Raw genomic sequence first — 26,274 nt, 5'->3', positions numbered from 1 at the left:
AAATTGTGTTTGTCTGTCTGTGTGTGTGTCAGGGGCATAGGCATGGGTGGGCTGTGGTGGACACAGGCCCATTCACTGGGGAGACAGGCCCTGCCAGGTCCACCCAATTAGATTGAGCAAAAACAAAAAAATGCAGGCCTATCCACAAATTAATTTCTGGCTATTTCCCTGGTGTATGTGTATGTGTGCATGCATGTTTATTTGCGTTCCTTATCTCAGAGGCAAGGTAGATTAGGTTGATATCCTAATCTTGTTTCAGTACTTTAACACTGATTGATCAAAGTAGATAATTATCGATTATGGATCACCTACTGAACGAGTCAGCATGGAGATGAATACCTTCGTCCTCATCATCATCATCATGGAAGGGTTTGCAGGATGGCAGCACTATTACTGACCAATCTTTCATGGAGCGACAGAGAACTACAGAGATATGGGTTTGTGGATATACATTTGGGTAATTCTCAACTAACCACATGGTACCTTTAGTTTAGACCAGTGGTTTTGAACTTTTTGTTTTATTTTTTTATTTTACCTTTATTTAACTAGGCAAGTCAGTTAAGAACATATTCTTATTTACAATGACGGCCTACCCCGGCCAAACCCAGATGACGCTGGGTCAATTGTGCTCCGCCCTGTGGGACTCCCAATCACGGCCGGAGGTGATGCAGCATGGAGTCTTTTGAATCTTCTTGTGATGCTAAGTGCACCACACCAAGTCAGCAACTGTAAAAACAACCAGATCACCTGGCCTGTCTGACTATTTGGGATACAGTTCATTATTCCACCAATCAGCACACTGTATCAGTTCATTATTACAGGGGACCTATCAGAGGTGTGTGTCTGTGTGAGAAGCAGTCATATCTGTGTCTCAGCTAAGCTCCTCTAAACAGCTTACTACTAGACATTCTCAGACAGGAAGCAGTCATATCTGTGTCTCAGCTAAGCTCCTCTAAATAGCTTACTACTAGACATTCTCAGACAGGAAGCAGTCATATCTGTGTCTCAGCTAAGCTCCTCTAAACAGCTTACTACTAGACATTCTCAGACAGGAAGCAGTCATATCTGTGTCTCAGCTAAGCTCCTCTAAACAGCTTACTACTAGACATTCTCAGACAGGAAGCAGTTCATAAAGTCAAAGGTTAAAGTCCGCTTTGAGTGAGAATCTTTTCCAGTCCTTTGTAATCCCCACCTCCACCCTTACAGATTGTTCAGTCTGCCTGCTGGTTTTGACTGTGCGGTGATGAGTCCAGTAGCCAGTTGTATGGTTCTACAGAGATGAGCCTTTAGCTTGTAGTAACAGTAAGAACTCTAATAGGGGCTTAGCACTAAATATTCATACATACATTACAACCTACAGTACTTTGGTTCCTGTGTCCCGTTCATGGTTGCCATTCTGTGACGATCATGTTATATTATACTATAATAATGTTATATTAATTTATTACTTCCCTTAGTTACACTCACTTCTCCTGTCCCCCTGTTTCTCTATTGGCTCGGCCTGTTGTAGGGGCGGGGAGATTAGACAATGAATAGGTTCAATAAAGTATTGCGTGTTAATGTTGAGTTAACGTTTGACCAGGCTGGATGGGGCAGTAGTGATCACACTACAGTCGAAGGAGTTAAACAGGAACTCTTAAGTAAGGTATGTCTCTTCCTCTCTCACTCTTTCTCTCCCTATCTCTCTTTCTCTCTCTCTCTTTCTCTGTCTTTTTCTGTCATGAATGTTGAGTTGAAGCCTGTATCTATATATTGGTTACTTCTGTTTTCTATATGCGTGTTTAATATTGAGCATTTTCCATTAGGGGATTTCTTTTGGGGTGTGTTGTGATCTTGACTTGACTTTGCCAGGGCCTGTGTGTATATATGTCATCTTGAAGTCTGTGTTATTGAGCACCACTGTCCTGGGGCCACTGTGGCCTCTGGGCTCTGGTTTCTGGGTCAGACACAGGGGCCTGGGTTTGATCAGTCTGGTCTGGTTTGGTCTGGTCTTGGGGGCAGAAAGACACTTAAGGTCACTCAGTGTCGGCCTTCTAGAGACAGGCCTACATCAGGCCTCACACAAAGTTAGAAAAATGCATTCTACAGGTTGAGATTCATCTGTTTTTATAAAGGAGACATGTCAGAGTAGTGTGTTTACTTTAGTCCTCCATTTGGTGCTTGTCTGGAAGTGCCGGTTTGCTGTGTTCTGATCCCCATGTGTTGAGCATGATTAGTAATGGCGATTCTGGCGTGTGTCAGTCAGCCAATCAGCAGGGACAGAACTCCTGGTGACACAGAGAGTGCAGAGAGCCAGCGGGAGAGAGATGTAACAGGTGACTAACGGAAGACAATTTGTGTTTTAGGAGAAGGTCGTAGAAAAGGTCATAGCAGTAGGTAGATAGTGAGACAGGTAATGGAAGTTCTATGTAGACACCACAGGCGGCTGGTGGAACCTTAGTTGGGGAGGACAGGATCATAGTAATGGCTGGCATGGAATAAATGGAATGGTGTCGAACACATCAAACACATGGTTTCTATGTGTTTGATACCATTCACTCCATTCCAGCCATTATTATGAGTCATCCTCCCCTCAGCAGCCATCTGAGGTAGGGGAAATGAAATGGAGTGTGGAGCGTATCGTGCTGTGAGCGAAGCAAAGGTCGTCTGCAGCGGCAAGCCTCAAAGTCACATTCGCACTCTTAATGTCCCCCTATCACCTCTCTCTGCCCTCTGCAAGACTGGTCATACACATAGACTCACAAGTACTGGACACACTATAGACTCACTTGTACTGGACACACTATAGACTCACATGTACTGGACACACTATAGACTCATGTACTGGACACACTATAGACTCACATGTACTGGACACACTATAGACTCACATGTACTGGACACACTATAGACTCACATGTACTGGACACACTATAGACTCACATGTACTGGACACACTATAGACTCATGTACTGGACACACTATAGACTCACATGTACTGGACACACTATAGACTCACATGTACTGGACACACTATAGACTCACATGTACTGGACACACTATAGACTCACATGTACTGGACACACTATAGACTCATGTACTGGACACACTATAGACTCACATGTACTGGACACACTATAGACTCACATGTACTGGACACTGACACAGACAGAGAAACAGGTAAAACACACTGACACAGACAGAGAAACAGGTAAAACACACGGTACAGATGCATTTCCTGTTGAGGTATAATATATCTACTCTGTTGTCGTTGTACATAACAGAATGTCCTGTAGCCTGTCATGAGGACGTGTACATAACAGAATGTCCTGTAGCCTGTCATGAAGACGTGTACATAACAGAATGTCCTGTAGCCTGAAATGGAGATGTGTACATAACAGAATGTCCTGTAGCCTGAAATGGAGATGTGTACATAACAGAATGTCCTGTATGTAACCTGTCATGGAGACGTGTTAGTCATTTAGCAGACTCTATTATTCAGAATGACTTACAATAAGTGCGTTCATCTTAAGACACTGTAGCTAGGTGAGACAACAACACATCACAATGGTAGCAGGTACATTTTCCCTCAACAAAGTATTTATCAGCAAAGTCAGTGCTAGTGGAGAAAGAGAAGTACCTTTTTTGGGGTGGGGTTTCAGATGTTTTCGAAAGATGGGCATGGACTCTGTTGTATATATACAGTTCAAGTCGGAAGTTTACATACACCTTAGCCAAATGCATTTAAACTCAGTTTTTCACAATTCCTGACATTTAATCCTAGTAAAAATTCCCTGTTTTAGGTCAGTTAGGATCACCACTTTATTTAAAAAATGTGAAATGTCAGAATAATAGTAGAGAGAATTATTTCTTTCAGCTTTTATTTCTTTCATCACATTCCCAGTGGGTCAGAAGTTTACATACACTCAATTAGTATTTGGTAGCATTGCCTTTAAATTGTTTAACTTGGGTCAAACGTTTTGGGTAGCCTTCCACAAGCTTCCCACAATAAGTTGGGTGAATTTGTGGCCCATTCCTCCTGACAGAGCTGGTGTAACTAAGTCAGGTTTGTAGGCCTCCTTGCTTGCACACGCTTTTCAGTTCTGCCCACAAATTTTCTATGGGATTGAGGTCAGGGTTTTGTGATGGCCACTCCAATACCTTGACTTTGTTGTCCTTAAGCCATGTTGCCACAACTTTGGAAGTATGCTTGGGGTCATTGTCCATTTGGGAGACCCATTTGCGACCAAGCTTTAACTTCCTGACTGATGTCTTGAGATGTTGCTTCAATATATCCACATAATTTTCTTCCCTCATGATGCCATCTATTTTGTGAAGTGCACCAGTCCCTCCCGCAGCAAAGCACCCTCACAACATGATGCTGCCACCCCCGTGCTTCACTGTTGGGATGGTGTTCTTCGGCTTGTAAACCTCCCCCTTTTCCCTCCAAACATAACGATGGTCATTATGGCCAAACAGTTCTATTTCTGTTTCAGCAGACCAGAGGACCTTTCTCCAAATAGTACGATCTTTGTCCCCATGTGCAGTTGCAAACCATAGTCTGGCTTTTTTTATGGCGGTTCCTTGCTGAGCGGCCTTTCAGGTTATGCCAATATAGGACTCGTTTTAATGTAGATATAGATACGTTCGTACCTGTTTCCTCCAGCATCTTCACAAGGTCTTTTGCTGTTATTCTGGGATTGATTTGCACTTTTCGCACCAAAGTACGTTAATCTCTAGGAGACAGAACGCATCCTTCCTGAGCGGTATGACGGCTGTGTGGTCCCAAGGTGTTTATACTTGCGTACTATTGTTTGTACAGAAGAACGTGGTACCTTCAGGCATTTTGGAAATTGCTCCCAAGGATGAACCAGACTTGTGGAGGTCTGCAATTTGTTTTCTGAGGTCTTGGCGGATTTCTTTTCATTTTCCCATGATGTCAAGCAAAGAGGCACTGAGTTTGAAGGTAGGCCTTGAAATACATCCACAGGTACACCTCCAATTGACTCAAATTATGTCAATTAGCCTATCAGAAGCTTCTAAAGCCATGACATCATTTTCAGGAATGTTCCAAGCTATTTAAAGGCACAGTCAACTTAGTCTGTGTGAACTTCTGACCAACTGGAATTGTGATACAATGAATTATAAGTGAAATATTCTGTCTGTAAACTTGTGTCATGCACAAAGTGGATGTCCTAACCAACTTACCAAAACTATAGTTTGTTAACAAGACATTTGTGGAGTGGTTGAAAAAATAGTTTTAATGACTCCAACCTAAGTGTATGTACACTTCCGACTTCAACTGTATATAGACAGTGCCTTCGGAAAGTATTCAGACTCATTGAATTTTCCAATTTTGTTACGTTACAGCCTTATTCTAAAATGGATTAAATAAATGTTTTTCCTCATCAATCTACACACAATACCCCATAATGACAAAAACAAAAACAGGTTTTTAGAAATGTTTGCACATGTATAAAAAATTCTAAACAGAAATACCTTATTTACATAAGTATTCCAGACCCTATGCTATGAGACTCGAATTTAAGCATTTGATCATCTTTGAGATGTTTCTACCTGTGGTAAATTAAATTGATTCGACCTGATTTGGAAAGGCACACACCTGTCTATAAAAGTTCCCACAGTTGACAGTGCATGTCAGAGCAAAAACCAAGCCATGAGGTCGAAAGAATTGACCGTAGAGCTCTGAGTCAGAATTGTGCCGAGGCACAGATCTGGGGAAGGGTACCAAAAAATGTCTGCAGCATTGAAGGTCCCCAATAACACAGTGGCCTCCATCATTCTTAAATGGAAGAAGTTTAGAACCACAAAGACTCTTCCTAGAGCTGGTCACCTGGCCAAACTGAGCATTCGGGGGAGAAGGGCCTTGGTCAGAGAGGTGACCAAGAATCCGATTGTCACTCTCGCAGAGCTCTAGAGGTCCTCTGTGGAAATGGGAGTAACTTCTAGAAGGACAACCATCTCTGCAGCACTCCACCAATCAGGCCTTTATGGTAGAGTGGCCAAGCAGATGCCACTCCTCAGTTAAAGGCACATGAAATCCCACTTGGAGTTTGCCAAAAGGCACCTAAAGGACTCTCAGACCATGAGAAACAAGATTATCTGGTCTGATAAAATCAAGATTTGGCCTAAATGCCAAGCGTCATGTCTGGAGGAAACCTGGCACAATCCCTACGGTCAAGCATGGTGGTGGCAGCATCATGCTGTGGGTATGTTTATCAGCGGCAGGGACTGGGAGACTAGCCAAGATCGAGGCAAAGATGAATGGAGCAAAGGACAGAGAGATCCTTGATGAAAACCTGCTCCAGAGCTTTCAGGACCTCAGACTGGGGCGAAGGTTCACCTTCCAACAGGACAACGACCCTGAGCACACAGGCAACACAATGCAGGAGTGGCTTCAGGACAAGTCTCTGAATGTCCTTGAGTGGCCCAGCCAGAGTCCGGACTTGAACCCGATTGAACTTCTCTGGAGAGACCTGAAAATAACTGTGTAGCGACACTCCACATCCAACCTAACAGAGCTTGAGAGGATCTGCAGAGAAGAATGGGAGAAACTCCCAAAATACAAGAGTGCAAAGCGTCATACCCAAGCGTCATACCCAATAAGACTCAAGGCTGTAATCGCTGCCAAAGGTGCTTCAACAAAGTACTGAGTAAAGGGTCTGAATACTTATGTAAATGTGATATTTCAGTTTTACATTTGTAGTAAATTAGCAACATTTTCTAAAAACCTGTTTCTGCTTTGTCATTATGTTTTTGTCTCTCGATGACTGTGCTGCTGTTGGGGCAAGGAGGAGCTCACAGACGGACACTATTTCAATCTGCAGTATTACACACACACCTTTAGGGTGGTTTTACTCTCTCTGTCCACCTGCCCTAAACTGTTATATCAGGCTCTGAGGTCACTGTCAGGTCATGGGGGAGTCCGACACCTGAGTGACCTTTCACTAACAAATTAGTCACGTCTGGAGGGGGAGGGGGGTGGTGGTCATCCAGTCATCTTCAAAAGGGAATACTTCCTCTAGATAGCCAAGCTACCTGTCCCCTCACTGCTCCTAGAGCTTAAAACTCCCATGTATGGTCAGTCATGGCTGCCGCTGGCTCAGATTTTCTGTTTCTAACCAGGAGGCGGGGCTTTCTGGTTGAGTGGGAGGAGTCCTGCACATGAAGGCCATTGACTTCCCCATCAGCTCAAAGTCTGTCTTGAGTGAGAGAGAGATAGTGTGGCACTGGCAGGGGACAGTTGGACTACAGTACACTCCCTTAGTGGATCCCTGTTAGTGATACTAAGAGTGAGAGATGGTGTGGAACTGGCAGGGGACAGTTGGACTACAGTACACTCCCTTAGTGGATCCCTGTTACTGATACTAAGAGAGAGAGATATTGTGGAACTGGCAGGGGACAGTTAGACTACAATACACTCCCTTAGTGGATCCCTGTTAGTGATACTAAGATAGAGCCTGTTTGCCCTTGACTCTAGTCCTTCAGGTGAATTGGTAACAGACACTACTACCAGGGAATGTGCTGAAAAACTAACCACTTCTCACCACTGGTGAGGGGGGGGGGGGGGGGGGGGGGGGGGGGGGGGGGGGGGGGCCCAGGGACGAGTTTGAGAAGCACTGACCTACACAACCTCTCATTGACAAAGGGCTTATTACAGTCTACCTCTGTGTATTCTAATCCTCCTCTACCCCATCCTCTCCCTCTCATCTTCCTCCTCTCCTCTCAGAGTCTCATCCCTGAAGCTCATCATGGCACATCCCACAATGCACCTGCTGCTGCTCAGCCTCCTCATCGCCACCGTGAGTTCACTCCAACCTCAAATATTTTAAGTTATACTGTATTACTCTACATACATGAACTCTTACGTTGATATTTGACTGTCACTGTTTGAGGAGTGAGACTTCTCTGGGTTCTGTTCCGGTTTGTTTCTGCAAGGTGAGCTTTGGCTCTGGTTGGCTTGGAAACGAGCCACAGGGCGTTGTGCCGCCCTCTGTGACTTATTAGCGTTACTGAAAGATTGAATGAAGGACGCACAGGCTCACGCAGGCCAGACAGTCTCCTTCAGTGGAAATCTGTAGAGTCGGTCAATGAGTAACTGTCCTTCTGCAAGGAGAGAGAGAACGTCTAGCTCATGCTGTAGTGTTTTGTCCTTGAGAACACCAAGGGTTTTACATTTTCATTACAGCCTGGCACACCGGATTCAACTAATCAAGGTGTTCATTCATAGTTGAGTGATTGAATCAGGAGTGCAAGTACTGGGCTGGTGCAAAAATGTGCAACTCTGGAGCTTTTCAACGACTGGAGTCCAGGAACACTGGTCTACTGTATATTCATCACGTGTTGTGATAGGCTGCTGGGAAAGGCCTGGAGAAGGGACCACTGGAGAACAAGGTTCTAGACGTACCAGAGGGGACACCTGTACCCTACGCCCTCTACCAGGTAACACAAACACAAGCACACACACACACACACACACACACACACACACACACACACACACACACACACACACACACCTGTTCCCTTCATTTCTGGTCTTTGTATTAATACATTCTCCCTCCGTCTGCAGTTCCAAGCGTCCCACCTCGAGGTTGATGGGTTCAGATTGACAGGAGAGACTGAAGGAAAGATCAGCATCTCAGAGGACGGCTGGCTCTACCTGGAACAGACCCTGGACTGGGCCCACACACAGACACATACTCTGGAGGTGACACACACACACACACACAAACACACACTGACACACATACAAACACACACACACTGTAGAAGTTAATACACACACACTGTAGAAGATAACACACAAACACACACTGTAGAAGTTAACATGCGCTGTAGAAGTTAACACACACACACACACACACACACACTGTAGAAGTTAACACGCGCTGTAGAAGTTAACACACACACTGTAGAAGTTAACACACACACACACTGTAGAAGTTAACACACACAGACACACACTGTAAAAGTTAACAGACACAGACACACACTGTAGAAGTTAACACACACACACACACTGTAGAAGTTACACACACACACACACACACACACTGTAGAAGTTAACACACACACACACACTGTAGAAGTTAACACACACACACACTGTAGACGTTAACACACACACACACACTGTAGAAGTTAACACACACACACACACACTGTAGAAGTTAACACACACACACACTGTAGAAGTTAACACACACACACACACTGTAGAAGTTAACACACACACACACTGTAGAAGTTACACACACACTGTAGAAGTTAACACACACCCACACACTGTAGAAGTTAACACACACACACACTGTAGAAGTTAACACACACACACACACACACACTGTAGAAGTTAACACACACACACACACACACACACACACACTGTAGAAGTTAACACACACAGACACACACTGTAGAAGTTAACACACACACACACTGTAGAAGTTAACACACACAGACACACACTGTATAAGTTAACAGACACAGACACACACTGTAGAAGTTAACACACACACACACACTGTAGAAGTTACACACACACACACTGTAGAAGTTAACACACACACACACTGTAGAAGTTAACACACACACACACTGTAGAAGTTAACACACACACACACACTGTAGAAGTACACACACACACACACACACTGTAGAAGTTAACACACACACACACACACTGTAGAAGTTAACACACACAGACACACACTGTAGAAGTTAACACACACACACACACTGTAGAAGTTAACACACACACACACACACACACACACACACTGTAGAAGTTAACACACACAGACACACACTGTAGAAGTTAACACACACACACACTGTAGAAGTTAACATACACAGACAAACACTGTAGAAGTTAACATGCACAGACAAACACTATAGTAGTTAACATACACAGACCACACACTATAGTAGTTAACATACACAGACCACACACTATAGTAGTTAACATACACAGACCACACACTATAGTAGTTAACATACACAGACCACACACTATAGTAGTTAACATACACAGACCACACACTATAGTAGTTAACATACACAGACCACACACTATAGTAGTTAACATACACAGACCACACACTATAGTAGTTAACATACACAGACCACACACTATAGTAGTTAACATACACAGACCACACAATGTAGTAGTTAACATACACAGACCACACACTATAGTAGTTAACATACACAGACCACACACTATAGTAGTTAACATACACAGACCACACACTATAGTAGTTAACATACACAGACCACACACTATAGTAATTAACATACACAGACCACACAATGTAGTATTTAACATACACAGACCACACACTATAGTAGTTAACATACACAGACCACACAATGTAGTATTTAACATACACAGACCACACACTATAGTAGTTAACATACACAGACCACACACTATAGTAGTTAACATACACAGACCACACACTATAGTAGTTAACATACACAGACCACACACTATAGTAGTTAACATACACAGACCACACACTATAGTAGTTAACATACACAGACCACACACTATAGTAGTTAACATACACAGACCACACACTATAGTAGTTAACATACACAGACCACACACTATAGTAGTTAACATACACAGACCACACAATGTAGTAATTAACATACACAGACCACACAATGTAGTAATTAACATACACAGACCACACACTATAGTAGTTAACATACACAGACCACACACTATAGTAGTTAACATACACAGACCACACACTATAGTAGTTAACATACACAGACCACACACTATAGTAGTTAACATACACAGACCACACACTATAGTAGTTAACATACACAGACCACACACTATAGTAGTTAACATACACAGACCACACACTATAGTAGTTAACATACACAGACCACACACTATAGTAGTTAACATACACAGACCACACACTATAGTAGTTAACATACACAGACCACACACTATAGTAGTTAACATACACAGACCACACAATGTAGTAGTTAACATACACAGACCACACACTATAGTAGTTAACATACACAGACCACACACTATAGTAGTTAACATACACAGACCACACAATGTAGTAATTAACATACACAGACCACACAATGTAGTAATTAACATACACAGACCACACACTATAGTAGTTAACATACACAGACCACACACTATAGTAGTTAACATACACAGACCACACACTATAGTAGTTAACATACACAGACCACACACTATAGTAGTTAACATACACAGACCACACACTATAGTAGTTAACATACACAGACCACACACTATAGTAGTTAACATACACAGACCACACACTATAGTAGTTAACATACACAGACCACACACTATAGTAGTTAACATACACAGACCACACACTATAGTAGTTAACATACACAGACCACACACTATAGTAGTTAACATACACAGACAAACACTATAGTAGTTAACATACACAGACCACACACTATAGTAGTTAACATACACAGACCACACAATGTAGTAGTTAACATACACAGACCACACACTATAGTAGTTAACATACACAGACCACACACTATAGTAGTTAACATACACAGACCACACACTATAGTAGTTAACATACACAGACCACACACTATAGTAGTTAACATACACAGACCACACACTATAGTAGTTAACATACACAGACCACACACTATAGTAGTTAACATACACAGACCACACACTATAGTAGTTAACATACACAGACCACACACTATAGTAGTTAACATACACAGACCACACACTATAGTAGTTAACATACACAGACCACACACTATAGTAGTTAACATACACAGACCACACACTATAGTAGTTAACATACACAGACCACACACTATAGTAGTTAACATACACAGACAAACACTATAGTAGTTAACATACACAGACCACACACTATAGTAGTTAACATACACAGACCACACAATGTAGTAGTTAACATACACAGACCACACACTATAGTAGTTAACATACACAGACCACACACTATAGTAGTTAACATACACAGACCACACACTATAGTAGTTAACATACACAGACCACACACTATAGTAGTTAACATACACAGACCACACACTATAGTAGTTAACATACACAGACCACACACTATAGTAGTTAACATACACAGACCACACACTATAGTAGTTAACATACACAGACCACACAATGTAGTATTTAACATACACAGACCACACAATGTAGTAGTTAACATACACGTGATACAAGTTAGTATTTGAGTGAACCCAGAGTCTCTGGTGGCACAGCTGGCACTGCAGTACAGCACTCTTAATCACTGCGCCACCCGGGAGGCCATAACCTTAACAATTCTGACTTAATACTTAACCTTAAACACATCCAACTTCAAAACAACTTCAAAATGTGACGTTTGAGAAACATGGATGAACGTCTAATTCTGATATGAGACTGTGAGAGCTGGTAGGACACACACACAGACTGTCGATTCACAGATATGACAAGTACCTGCATGCACACACATACAAAATGACATTTAGTATAGACCCACACACACATCCCAGCTTCATGTTGTTGTTGTTGTTGTTGTTGTAGCTGGAGGCCTTAGTGGGTTCAGAACCAGTAGAAGGTCCAGTCATCATCACCATCAACGTGTTGGATGTCAACAACCACGCCCCGTCCTTCAACCAGACTGACTACATCGGCATCGTCAAGGAACGTACCCCCGCAGGTCTGTCTGCCTGTCACTCTGTCTGTCACTCTGTCTGTCACTCTGTCTGTCTGTCACTCTGCCTGTCACTCTGCCTGTCACTCTGTCTGTCACTCTGCCTGTCACTCTGTCTGTTACTCTGTCTGTCTGACTGTCTGTCTATCCGTCTGTTTGTCTGTCTGTGTGTGTGTTCATTATGTGTGTGTGTGTTGCAGGTGTTCCATTTGCGCGTGTGTTTGCTACTGACCTGGATGACCCAGAGTCTCCCAACGCCCATCTAAGTTACACCCTGGTCTCCCAGATCCCCAACAGAGACAACACCCTGTTCTTCCAGATCAACAGCAACACAGGAGAGATTTCTACTACTGCCGAGGGTAACACACACACACACACACACACACACTCCCGGAGATCCTCAAAGTGCGCACACATAGATCATCCCAGATGTTGTGGTCTCTAATCTCATCCTGTATGAGTGCTACTCTGTGAGTTCTGCATCCTTTAATCTCACACCAGCCCGGATTACCACAACTCAACTCTCGTTCTCCAGATTAACACATCAGATTAACACATGCTTGGTGTCAGATTGACCACGTGATTATATTACTGATTACAGCTGTGTGTGTGTGTGTGTGTGTGTGTGTGTGTGTGTGTGTGTGTGTGTGTGTGTGTGTGTGTGTGTGTGTGTGTGTGTGTGTGTGTGTGTGTGTGTGTGTGTGTGTGTGTGTGTGTGTGTGTGTGTGTGTGTTCCTGCAGGAGAGCGTCTGCTGAAGGCCAGAGAAAGTGTTATTCATTCCAGAGGAGGGGACTTCAGTGATTCTCTGAAGAAGAGGTTTGATGACTACTGCACCCCCACAGGGGACCTCCCTTATGAACTCAACCCCTTCTACAGCTGTGTGCAGAGAGCAGGTCTGTGTGTACTTTACTATATTTACTTGTAGTTTAAGATGAAACTATAAAATCACTATTGTCAGGTAAACCTGACCAAGATGGTCCAAATAGATAGATGATGGAGCCCATAGCAGACCACAAGGGGGGGGGATAAAGAGAAAAAGAGGAGGGCATCTCAGAGAGGATGCAAATAGAGCAGAGCACATGCAGACACTTGGAAACATGTCAGGCAGAGAGAGAGAGAGAGAGGGGGGGGGGGGATAAAGAGAGAGATAGGGATAGAGAGAGTGAGGGATAGAGAGAGTGAGGGATAGAGACAGAGGCATAGAGAGTGAGAGATAGATAGATTAATTCAAGTGATTAAGGCTGATTAAGAGGTTAATGGTGTGATTGAGAGGCTGCTGAACAGAACCTCCTCTACATAATGTTGTTGAGTTCAGCTGTGGCCACTGGCCAGAGCAGCCTGACCTCTCACCTCTGACCCCTGTGTTATCACACAGAGAGCCCCGAGGCCACGCTCAGATATTCCCGTATAGTACACTACTACTAGTATACTACTTTTGTCCAGGGCCCTACGTTTGGCCAGTTCATCCATAGACATACAGGGCGACAGTCAAACACAGTGTGCCATATGGGAAATAAGGAATCATTTGGGCCTGTCTTCTTCGGTGGTGCCTGTGTATTGACTGTGAATGGTCCTGTTTCTTCCTCTGTGGTTGTAGAGTCTCGGAGGCTGAACCCTCTGGAAGACCCAGACTTCACGCTGATTGTTCGTGTGGAGGACATGGGCGGGGAGTCGGTGAACGCTCTCAACGGTAACGCGAGGGTTAAAATTGTCGTGCAGGAGAACCTGTGGGTCAATCCTGGACCGATCAACCTCAGAGAACAGTTGAAAGGGATATACCCCATGCCCATCGGCAAGGTACGGCAGGGGTGGAAATCACACTCACACAATCACTATAGGTTCCCCAGTACCTAACTAAGGACACTGTTTAGAAAACACTAAGGACCTAAAGGAGACTGTTTAGAAAACACTAAGAACCTAAAGAGACTGTTTAGAAAACACTAAGGACATAAAGAGACTGTTTAGAAAACAGTAAGAACCTAAAGAGACTCTCTAGAAAACACATAATCAGCATGCATACCTTAAATTTGATCTCCTATTGACATCACTGCATGATTAAAGGAAAATGTTACATATAAAGCAGTTAAGATACAGTACATGCAGTGGGGCAAAAAAGTACAGTGCCTTGCGAAAGTATTCGGCCCCCTTGAACTTTGCGACCTTTTGCCACATTTCAGGCTTCAAACATAAAGATATAAAACTGTATTTTTTGTGAAGAATCAACAACAAGTGGGACACAATCATGAAGTGGAACGACATTTATTGGATATTTCAAACTTTTTTAACAAATCAAAAACTGAAAAATTGGGCGTGCAAAATTATTCAGCCCCCTTAAGTTAATACTTTGTAGCGCCACATTTTGCTGCGATTACAGCTGTAAGTCGCTTGGGGTATGTCTCTATCAGTTTTGCACATCGAGAGACTGAAATGTTTTCCCATTCCTCCTTGCAAAACAGCTCGAGCTCAGTGAGGTTGGATGGAGAGCATTTGTGAACAGCAGTTTTCAGTTCTTTCCACAGATTCTCGATTGGATTCAGGTCTGGACTGACTTGGCCATTCTAACACCTGGATATGTTTATTTTTTAACCATTCCATTGTAGATTTTGCTTTATGTTTTGGATCGTTGTCTTGTTGGAAGACAAATCTCTGTCCCAGTCTCAGGTCTTTTGCAGACTCCATCAGGTTTTCTTCCAGAATGGTCCTGTATTTGGCTCCATCCATCTTCCCATCAATTTTAACCATCTTCCCTGTCCCTGCTGAAGAAAAGCAGGCCCAAACCATGATGCTGCTACCACCATGTTTGACAGTGGAGATGGTGTGTTCAGGGTGATGAGCTGTGTTGCTTTTACGTCAAACATAACGTTTTGCATTGTTGCCAAAAAGTTCAATTTTGGATTCATCTGACCAGAGCACCTTCTTCCACATGTTTGGTGTGTCTCCCAGGTGGCTTGTGGCAAACTTTAAACAACACTTTTTATGGATATCTTTAAGAAATGGCTTTCTTCTTGCCACTCTTCCATAAAGGCCAGATTTGTGCAATATACGACTGATTGTTGTCCTATGGACAGAGTCTCCCACCTCAGCTGTAGATCTCTGCAGTTCATCCAGAGTGATCATGGGCCTCTTGGCTGCATCTCTGATCAGTCTTCTCCTTGTATGAGTTGAAAGTTTAGAGGGACGGCCAGGTCTTGGTAGATTTGCAGTGGTCTGATACTCCTTCCATTTCAATATTATCGCTTGCACAGTGCTCCTTGGGATGTTTAAAGCTTGGGAAATATTTTTGTATCCAAATCCGGCTTTAAACTTCTTCACAACAGTATCTCGGACCTGCCTGGTGTGTTCCTTGTTCTTCATGATGCTCTCTGCGCTTTTAACGGACCTCTGAGACTATCACAGTGCAGGTGCATTTATACGGAGACTTGATTACACACAGGTGGATTGTATTTATCATCATTAGTCATTTAGGTCAACATTGGATCATTCAGAGATCCTCACTGAACTTCTGGAGAGAGTTTGCTGCACTGAAAGTAAAGGGGCTGAATAATTTTGCACACCCAATTTTTCAGTTTTTGATTTGTTAAAAAAGTTTGAAATATCCAATAAATGTCGTTCCACTTCAAGATTGTGTCCCACTTGTTGTTGATTCTTCACAAAAAAATACAGTTTTATATCTTTATGTTTGAAGCCTGAAATGTGGCAAAAGGTCGCAATGTTCAAGGGGGCCGAATACTTTCGCAAGGCACTGTATTTAGTCAGCCACCAATTGTGCAAGTTCTCCCACTTAAAAAGATGAGAGAGGCCTGTAATTTTCATCATAGGTACACTTCAACTATGACAGACAAAATGAGGAAAAAAAAAAAAAAAATCCAGAAAGTCACATTGTAGGATTTTTAATGAATTTATTTGCAAATTATGGTGGAAAATAAGTATTTGGTCATCTACAAACAAGCAAGATTTCTGGCTCTCACAGACCTGTAACTTCTTCTTTAAGAGGCTCCTCTGTCCTCCACTCGTTACCTGTATTAATGGCACCTGTTTGAACTTGTTATCATATAAAAGACACCTGTTTACAACCTCAAACAGTCACACACCAAACTCCACTATGGCCAAGACCAAACAGCTGTCAAAGGACACCAGAAACAAAATTGTAGACCTGCACCAGGCTGGGAAGACTGAATCTGCAATAGGTAAGCAGCTTGGTTTGAAGAAATCAACTGTGGGAGCAATTATTAGGAAATGGAAGACATACAAGACCACTGATAATCTCCCTCGATCTGGGTCTCCACGCAAGCTCTCACCCCGTGGGGTCAAAATGATCACAAGAACGGTGAGCAAAAATCCCAGAACCACATGGGGGGACCTAGTGAATGACCTGCAGAGAGCTGGGACCAAAGTAACAAAGCCTACCATCAGTAACACACTACCCCGCCAGGGACTCAAATCCTGCAGTGCCAGACGTGTCCCCTTGCTTAAGCCAGTACATGTCCAGGCCCATCTGAAGTTTGCTAGAGAGCATTTGGATGATCCAGAAGAAGATTGGGAGAATGTCATATGGTCAGATGAAACCAAAATAGAACTTTTTGGTAAAAACTCAACTCGTCGTGTTTGGAGGACAAAGAATGCTGAGTTGCATCCAAAGAACACCATACCTACTGTGAAGCATGGGGGTGGAAACATCATGCTTTGGGGCTGTTTTTCTGCAAAGGGACCAGGACGACTGATCCGTGTAAAGGAAAGAATGAATGGGGCCATGTATCGTGAGATTTTGAGTGAAAACCTCCTTCCATCAGCAAGGGCATTGAAGATGAAACGTGGCTGGGTCTTTCAGCATGACAATGATCCCAAACACACCGCCCGGGCAACAAAGGAGTGGCTTCGTAAGAAGCATTTCAAGGTCCTGGAGTGGCCTAGCCAGTCTCCAGATCTCAACCCCATAGAATATATTTGGAGGGAGTTGAAAGTCCATGTTGCCCAGCAACAGCCCCAAAACATCACTGCTCTAGAGGAGATCTGCATGGAGGAATGGGCCAAAATACCAGCAACAGTGTGTAAAAACCTTGTGAAGACTTACATAAAACGTTTGACCTCTGTCATTGCCAACAAAGGGTATATAACAAAGTATTGAGATAAACTTTTGTTATTGACCAAATACTTATTTTCCACCATAATTTGCAAATAAATTCATTAAAAATTCTACAATGTGATTTTCTGGATTTTTTTTCTCATTTTGTCTGTCATAGTTGAAGTGTACCTATGATGAAAATTAAAGGCCTTTCTCATCTTTTTAAGTGGGAGAACTTGCACAATTGGTGGCTGACTAAATACTTTTTTGCCCCACTGTATATATATATAGATAGATAGATAGATAGATTGTCTGTCTGTCTGTCTGTCTGTCTGTCTGTCTGTCTGTCTGTCTGTCTGTCTGTCTGTCTGACTGACTGACTGACTGACTGACTGACTGACTGACTGTCTGACTGTCTGACTGTCTGACTGACTGACTGACTGTCTGATGTCTCCCTGCAGGTCCAGTCTAATGATCCCAGTGCCTTCTACAGGCTGGTACAGAAAGAACGGGAGATGACGTTCCCCTTCAATGTCACGGAGGAAGGAGACATTCTGCTGACTGAGGAGCTGGACAGAGAGGACAAGGCCATGGTAACCAGCTAGTCCTCCTCATCACAATCACTATCTAACGCTCTGGTCCCAAGCAGCATTGTTTAATGGAGTACTGTCCATCACTGGATAGTTCACATAAAAATAAATGTGAACTAAAAACAAAAAAATAAATGTGTGTGTGTGTGTGTGTGTGTGTGTTCCAGTACATCCTGGTGGTGTTTGCTGAGGATAGCTATGGTAACCAGGTAGACCCTCCCCTGGAAGTGCAGGTGGTGGTGGACGATGTGAATGATAACGCTCCAATCTGTGAGGAGGAACTCAGTGTGTTTGAAGTGCAGGAGAACGAACCCACAGGTAACTAACTACTGGATGTGTGTGTGTGTGATAAGTTGGAGATGTGTGATTCACTACACAGCCAGAAGTATATGGACACCCCTTTAAATTAATGGATTCGGCTATTTAAGCCATAGCAGCAAATGGGGGACCAACTCAATTTTAATGCCCATGATTTTGGAATGAGATGTTTGATGAGCAGGTGTCCACATACTTACTTTTACATTTCATTGACCCTGATGTGCATTCCATAAATGTATGAAAAGTCTCGTATCTTGTGACTTTGATGTTAGGACTGTGTTGTGACTGATGTTAGGACTGTGTTGTGACTGATGTTAGGACTGTGTTGTGACTGATGTTAGGACTGTGTTGTGACTGATGTTAGGACTGTGTTGTGACTGATGTTAGGACTGTGTTGTGGCTGATGTTAGGACTGTGTTGAGACTGGTGTTAGGACTGTGTTGAGACTGGTGTTAGGACTGTGTTGTGACTGATGTTAGGACTGTGTTGTGACTGATGTTAGGACTGTGTTGTGACTGATGTTAGGACTGTGTTGAGACTGGTGTTAGGACTGTGTTGAGACTGGTGTTAGGACTGTGTTGTGACTGATGTTAGGACTGTGTTGTGACTGATGTTAGGACTGTGTTGTGACTGATGTTAGGACTGTGTTGTGACTTTGATGTTAGGACTGTGTTGTGACTGATGTTAGGACTGTGTTGTGACTGGTGTTAGGACTGTGTTGTGACTGATGTTAGGACTGTGTTGTGACTGATGTTAGGACTGTGTTGTGACTGATGTTAGGACTGTGTTGTGACTGATGTTAGGACTGTGTTGTGACTGATGTTAGGACTGTGTTGTGACTGATGTTAGGACTGTGTTGTGACTGATTTTAGGACTGTGTTGTGACTGATGTTAGGACTGTGTTGAGGTTGGTGTTAGGACTGTGTTGAGGCTGGTGTTAGGACTGTGTTGTGGCTGGTGTTAGGACTGTGTTGTGACTGATGTTAGGACTGTGTTGAGACTGATGTTAGGACTGTGTTGAGATTGATGTTAGGACTGTGTTGAGGCTGGTGTTAGGACTGTGTTGAGGCTGGTGTTAGGACTGTGTTGAGACTGGTGTTAGGACTGTGTTGAGGCTGGTGTTAGGACTGTGTTGAGGCTGGTGTTAGGACTGTGTTGAGGCTGGTGTTAGGACTGTGTTGAGACTGATGTTAGGACTGTGTTGAGGCTGGTGTTAGGACTGTGTTGAGGCTGGTGTTAGGACTGTGTTGAGACTGGTGTTAGGACTGTGTTGAGGCTGGTGTTAGGACTGTGTTGAGGCTGGTGTTAGGACTGTGTTGAGGCTGGTGTTAGGACTGTGTTGAGACTGGTGTTAGGACTGTGCTGAGGCTGGTGTTAGGACTGTGTTGAGGCTGGTGTTAGGACTGTGTTGAGACTGGTGTTAGGACTGTGTTGAGACTGGTGTTAGGACTGTGTTGAGACTGGTGTTAGGACTGTGTTGAGGCTGGTGTTAGGACTGTGTTGAGGCTGGTGTTAGGACTGTGTTGAGGCTGGTGTTAGGACTGTGTTGAGGCTGGTGTTAGGACTGTGTTGAGGCTGGTGTTAGGACTGTGTTGAGGCTGGTGTTAGGACTGTGTTGAGGCTGGTGTTAGGACTGTGTTGTTATATTAAAGGTATGTGTGTTCAGAGCTGAAGCATTCTAATAGTAACTCATATAACTTGTATGATTGGTTCCTCTGGGTTCCAGGCAGCCCAGTCGGACATCTGATGGTGCATGATGCTGATGATGACAACACACCCAACGCACTGCTCTCCTATTCGTTGGTGACCCAAACCCCTTCCTCCGTCTTTACCATCGATGGCATCAGCGGCCGCATCCAGGCCAAGCAGATGCTCCAACGCAGAGATGCAACAGAGTACCACCTCACTGTCAGAGTAAATGACCCAGGTACATGCACACACACACACTTGACCTTTGTCTAAAAGTTTGAACAGCACAGACACGTGTTTGCTTCAATGGGCCCTCACATACTGTTGTGTGTCTTTGTCAGGTTTCAGCACAGAATGTAAGGTCCTCATCAAGGTTATCGACATCAACAATGAGCTGCCCATCTTCGAGATGAATGACGTGAGACATACCTGAGACACACACCTGAGTTTCATAGATGCTTTAGTTGGTATGGGTTGTTGACCTGTGACCTTTAATACTCTCTCTCTCTCTCTCTCTCTCTCTCTCTCTCTCTCTCTCTTTCTCGCTCACTTTATCACTCCCTCTCTCTGTCTCTCTCTCCCTCCCTCTCCCTCTCCCTCTGTCTCTCTCTCTCTCTCTCTCTTTCTCTCTCTCTCTGTCTCTTTCTGTCTGTCTGTCTCTCTCTCCGTCTCTCTCTATCTCTGTCTCTCTCTGTCTCTCTCTGTATCTCTCTGTCTCTCTCTCTCCCTGTCTCTCTCTGTCTCTCTCTCTGTCTCTCTGTTTCTCTCTCTCTGTCTCTCTCTCTCTCTCTCGCTCCCTCTCTGTCTCTCTCTGTCTCTCTGTTTCTCTCTCTCTCCCTCTGTCTCTCTCTGTCTCTCGCTGTCTCTCTCCCTCTCTCTCTGTCTCTCTGTAGTATGGTAGTCACAACCTGTCTGAAGACACAGCTCTAGGCCACACCCTCCTGACAGTGAAAGCCACAGACGCTGACGACCATGGAACAGGAAGCTCCCGCATCGAGTTCCACATAACCGCTGGCAACGAAGATGGAGTTTTCGCCATGGAGACAGACGACAATGGGGAGGGCAGGCTTGTTGTTGCTAAGGTAACTTCATACTGAAAGACACCTACGAAAGGTCAGATTTTGATAGGTGATGATAAAGATGATAAGCTGATGCTAGATCTATGGTTGTATTGATTATTAAAGGAAACGTCCACCAGCAGGCTGAAACAAACCCACAAAAACGCTTCCATTTTGCTCCAGAATGCTCACAGACCTCTCTCTCCCTTCCTCCCCATCTACCTCCCTCCCCCTTCCCCTCCCCCTTTCTTTCCCTTCCTCCACCCTCCCTTCCTCCCCGTCCCTTCCTCTCCCCCTCCCTTCCTCCCCCTCTCTCTCCCTTCCTCCCCCCTCCCTTCCTCCCCCTCTCTCTCCCTTCATCCCCCCTCGATCTCCCTTCGTCCCCCTTCTCTCTCCTTCCTTCCCCTCTCTCCCTCCTTCCCGCCTCTTTCTCCAGCCTCTGAACTATGAGACTGCTTCCTCCTATAAGCTACAGATTGATGCTCGTAACCCAGAGCCGCTGGTGAGCGGTCTCGAGTACGGCGCTGAGTCGTCCGCCGTGGTCTCGGTGGCGATCAGTGACGTTGATGAGGCTCCAGTGTTTGACATGGACATTCTGGATGTCACGGTGCCAGAGGACACCAAGGAGGGAGCTACGCTGCTCAAAATAGACGCCAAGGACCCAGAGGGAAAAGAGATACTGTAATCACATTATGAGAGGGACTGATGTTGTATGTGTGTTATGGCTCTGTTAGTGTATATTTTGTGCTCTAACTGTGTGTGTATTGTAGGTTCAAGATGGAGGGAGACACTAAGGGTTGGTTGGAGATTGATCCTGCTACTGGAGAGATAAAGATAAAGAATAAAGCTGTGCTGGACAGAGAGATGGTGGAGGCCTTCCACTTTACTGTTGTCGCCTTCGAGAAAGGTGACGAACACACATATGTATATTTCGGATACTTTTTTGACCCACACACTGCCAGTTTGAGTCCAGGTTAGAGAATATCCATAATGAATAATATCTCTCCACCCCCAGCCAATCCAGAGCTGTCCTCAGAGCGCGAGGTGTCTGTGAGGCTGCTGGATGTGAATGACAATGTCCCCAAACTGACAGAGAACCAGGCCTTCATCTGTGTGAAGAAGCCCCAGCCTATAGTCCTGACGGCCCTGGACGCGGACGCAGACCCCTTCGGAGCACCTTTCACATTCAGCCTGGCCCAGGGCAAGAAGTCCCCCAACTGGGACCTAAGCGCTGTGGACGGTACACATTTGTTAGACAAGACTACATCTCCTAGAGATCCTGTCTATTAATGTGCTTCCGTGCTGATGTGGGATTGTGTCTCTTCCCTTGGTTTCCTGTAGGTACGTCTGCTAAACTGACCCTGAAGAAATCTCCCAGCGAGGACAAAACCTTCCTAATCCCCATCAACATCAAAGACAACGCTGGCATGGGCATCACACAGAAGTTTGAGGGTGAGTGGTTACAGCCAGCTGTGTGTGATAGCACCCATCACACACAAGACCATGTAGCTGTGAGTGGGTGTCTGATGTGTGTGTTCTCCCTACAGTGCGAGTGTGTAACTGCACAGAGCTGGGATACTGTTTCACCGAGCCGGGCGTTCATGCAGGGGTGTTAGGAATGCCCACCACCATCGGAATCCTGGCTGGAACTGTCGGATTCATCGGTGAGTAACAGGCGCTGTTGTTCACTGGTGTTGTTGCTATGCACTGCACTTTAAGGGAAGAGGGCGGAGTGGTACAATCCAGGAACTAAGACCTAACTGTAGCATAAAACGTTGTATTGTTGTTGATAGTTTTTCTTGTTCTTTTTGACTAATCTCTCATGGACAGACTAATCGAGTATCTAACGCAATTATGCAGGATTTTAGTTCTGGGTTTCCGATAATATGTTTTGACTGTTATTGACGGGTGATGTCACTTCCTCCCTAGCCCTGGTCCTGATCATCGCTTTCCATCGTATAAAGAAGGACAACCAGAAGAAAGCCTTGCTGGGAGAAACGGACGCCATTCTCTAGAAACATATGAGATAGCATGTGTTTGTTTAATTGTTATATTTCTGAAGAACAGATCTACTTTGATTGGTTGTATGCACATGTTATAAATACTACCTGGTTTCGTCATAATCATGCGCTCATGCAGCTCAATAACTTATTTCCCTTGTCAGTGAATTTTGTCTGTATTTAGAATTTAGACTGTCCATTCTCAGCTAGTGTGTCTTGACTGGCTGTGCACTGTGTGTGACGGTTCAAACACTCCATTTCAAGCTGCTTGCTGTAATTGTGTAGTCTGTTGCTCAGAGACTTTAGTTCACTGTTTGCCCCTGACTGTTGTTTGTGGTTGATACTGTCTTTATACTGATACTCCATGATGTTTTTTTGATGAGGCCTGATATTAGTGAAGATGCTAGCTAGCCGAGGGTTAAATTAGGACGGTTCCACCACTTTAGAATGGGAGAAAGACTGCCTACAGTAAAGAAATGACCATGGAAAAACAACCGATGTTGGAGACAGTTCCAACACCTAAACATCCCTCAGTTTAACCCTTAGTGTTAACTGTTTGACAAGCCCAGTGTAAATGAGTGCCTGGTGAATGTCTGAGTGTGTACCAAGGTTATTATAGTTTTGTGATTTTCTATTCAATTTTATTTCTATTAGTTTTTCAATTAAAAAAAATAATTCAGTTTAGTTTCCATTCGGTTTCAGACTTGATTTACGTTTTTATTCTGTTTCAGTACGATAAAAAACATATTTAGTTTTTATATTATTCAGTTGTAGTTTCAGTTTTGGTTTCAGTTTCAGTTGTAGTTTCAGTTTACTCAATTGTTTTCCCAATTTTTGTTTTTAATTCATTTTCATTTCAGTTTTCGTTTACTATTATAACCTTGGTGTGTGCAACACAGTAATGGAGAGAGGAGTGGGGAAAATGTCTGTCTGAATAAAGGCTATCTGGACCTACTGCTTTTGAGTAAAATGGTTTGCTTTGGTCTGAGAGAGGAATGTAATATTATGTGTATGTGTGTTTGCTTTGGTCTGAGAGAGGAATGTAATATTATGTGTATGTGTGTTTGCTTTGGTCTGAGAGAGGAATGTAATATTATGTGTATGTGTGTTTGCTTTGGTCTGAGAGAGGAATGTAATATTATGTGTATGTGTGTTTGCTTTGGTCTGAGAGAGGAATGTAATATTATGTGTATGTGTGTTTGCTTTGGTCTGAGAGAGGAATGTAATATTATGTGTATGTGTGTTTGCTTTGGGTTGAGAGAGGAATGTAATATGTGTATGTGAGAAGGTTGTGAGAGGAATGTAGGTGCGTGCTTGTGTGTGTGCTTTGGTCTGAGAGAGGAATGTAATATTATGTGTATGTGAGAAGGTTGTGAGAGGAATGTAATATTATGTGTATGTGAGAAGGTTGTGAGAGGAATGTAGGTGCGTGCTTGTGTATGTTTCTGAAAGGTAGTGATGAGGTAACTGTAATAACCATTAAAACTTCTCTACTCTGGTTATAACTGCAGAGAAGTCCGCCATGTTGATTGTACAGCAGCAGCTTTTTATACCTCTGTGAAAAGGCTTCTGATGAGGAATACTCATTATAGGTGGTATTTCAGTGGTATAACACCTGAGAATGAATACATTAGTTTATGTAGGTCTTTCTCCTTCTGCCTGTTTTTGTGTCTACCTGTCATTCTGTCCTCAATGCTACTGAGCTGAATGATGATGACTTGTCTCAGGGAGAGAGAGAAAGAGAAATAAAGAGAGAAAGAGAGAGGGGGATAGGGAAGAACTGAAGAGTTGTCTTAATGGTACTGGGAGAATGAAAGCAAATTATCTCTCTGCAAATGATTTCACAGCTATTCTTTCAAAATAATGTTTATTTATTGTAAAGACACATACTGATGTAATCAGTTAATGGGGGCACCTGTCAATGATTTTAGAGGTTGAAATAATTCTGATTTAAATGGTTTCTTTGTCCAGATCCTTCTACACTTGTTAGATATCCAGACACAATGTGTGCCTGACTACCTCCGGAGGTGGGCAGGATGATCTGATCACAATGTGCCTTTTGACTGTCTAAAAATGTGGGCACAATCAGAATGTGGACAAGATCAGGACAAAAGACGCAAGTTAGAACCATGCAGGTATAAACGGGCCTAGTGTGTGTGTGGAGACAGAGTGGAGTTTAGGTTTCAGAGCTCATAAAATGCATCTAAGCATCAGACAACTTTTATTGTTTACCCCTGGGTCCACTCTGCTCTCGTAACCTGGTAACGCATTCCACAACAACAGACCCTAACACACCCACCAGAGAGACATAGAGACAGAAGAGATGAAGAGATAGGATGTCGTTACTGTTACAAAACACAAATGTGTGCAGGTCAGTGTGTGTGTGTCATCACAGCTTCTCATGACCATCAACTGACCTCTGATCTCTCCGCCCATGCAACACATATCACCAGAACGGCCCTTACAGGGGTGTCCTTTAACTGTGTGGTGTGTGTGTGTAACAGTATAACTTTAGACCATCCCCTCGCCCATACCCGGGTGCGAACCAGGGACCCTCTGCACACATCAACAACAGTCACCCACGAAGCATCGTTACCCATCGTTCCACAAAAGCCGCGGCCCTTGCAGAGCAAGGGGAACCACTACTCCAAGGTCTCAGAGCAAGTGACGTCACCGATTGAAACGCTATTTAGTGCGCACCACCGCTAACTAAGATAGCGTTTCACATTCGTTACATGTGCATGTGTGCATGTGTGCATGTGTGCATGTGCGTGTTTTTGTTTGCCAGTTTGTGTGTGTGTTACAAATTCCTATTCAACTTA

The 26,274-nt window shown here is 43.8% G+C and overlaps 1 protein-coding gene across 2 annotated transcripts; it reads left to right on the top strand.

Moving 5' to 3' along the window:
• The first annotated feature begins 1,558 nt into the window (after positions 1-1,558).
• On the top strand, positions 1,559-24,758 carry LOC139420428 (cadherin-17-like). Of its 2 annotated transcripts, none has more exons than XM_071170552.1 (19): positions 1,559-1,645; positions 7,730-7,802; positions 8,353-8,442; positions 8,573-8,710; positions 12,605-12,740; positions 12,935-13,093; positions 13,476-13,628; positions 14,333-14,532; positions 18,259-18,390; positions 18,555-18,705; positions 20,432-20,632; positions 20,736-20,812; positions 21,288-21,476; positions 21,889-22,133; positions 22,223-22,359; positions 22,468-22,692; positions 22,794-22,904; positions 23,000-23,116; positions 23,382-24,758. In XM_071170552.1, exons 2-19 carry the CDS (start codon positions 7,752-7,754, stop codon positions 23,465-23,467), a joined length of 2,598 nt encoding a protein of 865 aa, XP_071026653.1. In that variant the 5' UTR covers positions 1,559-1,645; positions 7,730-7,751; the 3' UTR covers positions 23,468-24,758. The 2 variants fall into 2 exon arrangements, with proteins under 2 accessions (XP_071026653.1, XP_071026662.1); XM_071170561.1 differs by having other exon boundaries at positions 1,608-1,640.
• The last annotated feature ends 1,516 nt before the right edge of the window (positions 24,759-26,274 follow it).

Source organism: Oncorhynchus clarkii, chromosome 2 (assembly GCF_045791955.1).
Source record: "Oncorhynchus clarkii lewisi isolate Uvic-CL-2024 chromosome 2, UVic_Ocla_1.0, whole genome shotgun sequence".
NCBI classification, from domain to species: domain Eukaryota; kingdom Metazoa; phylum Chordata; class Actinopteri; order Salmoniformes; family Salmonidae; genus Oncorhynchus; species Oncorhynchus clarkii.
Note: the sequence above shows the minus strand (reverse complement) of the source record. Positions and strands in the feature narration are given on the sequence as shown.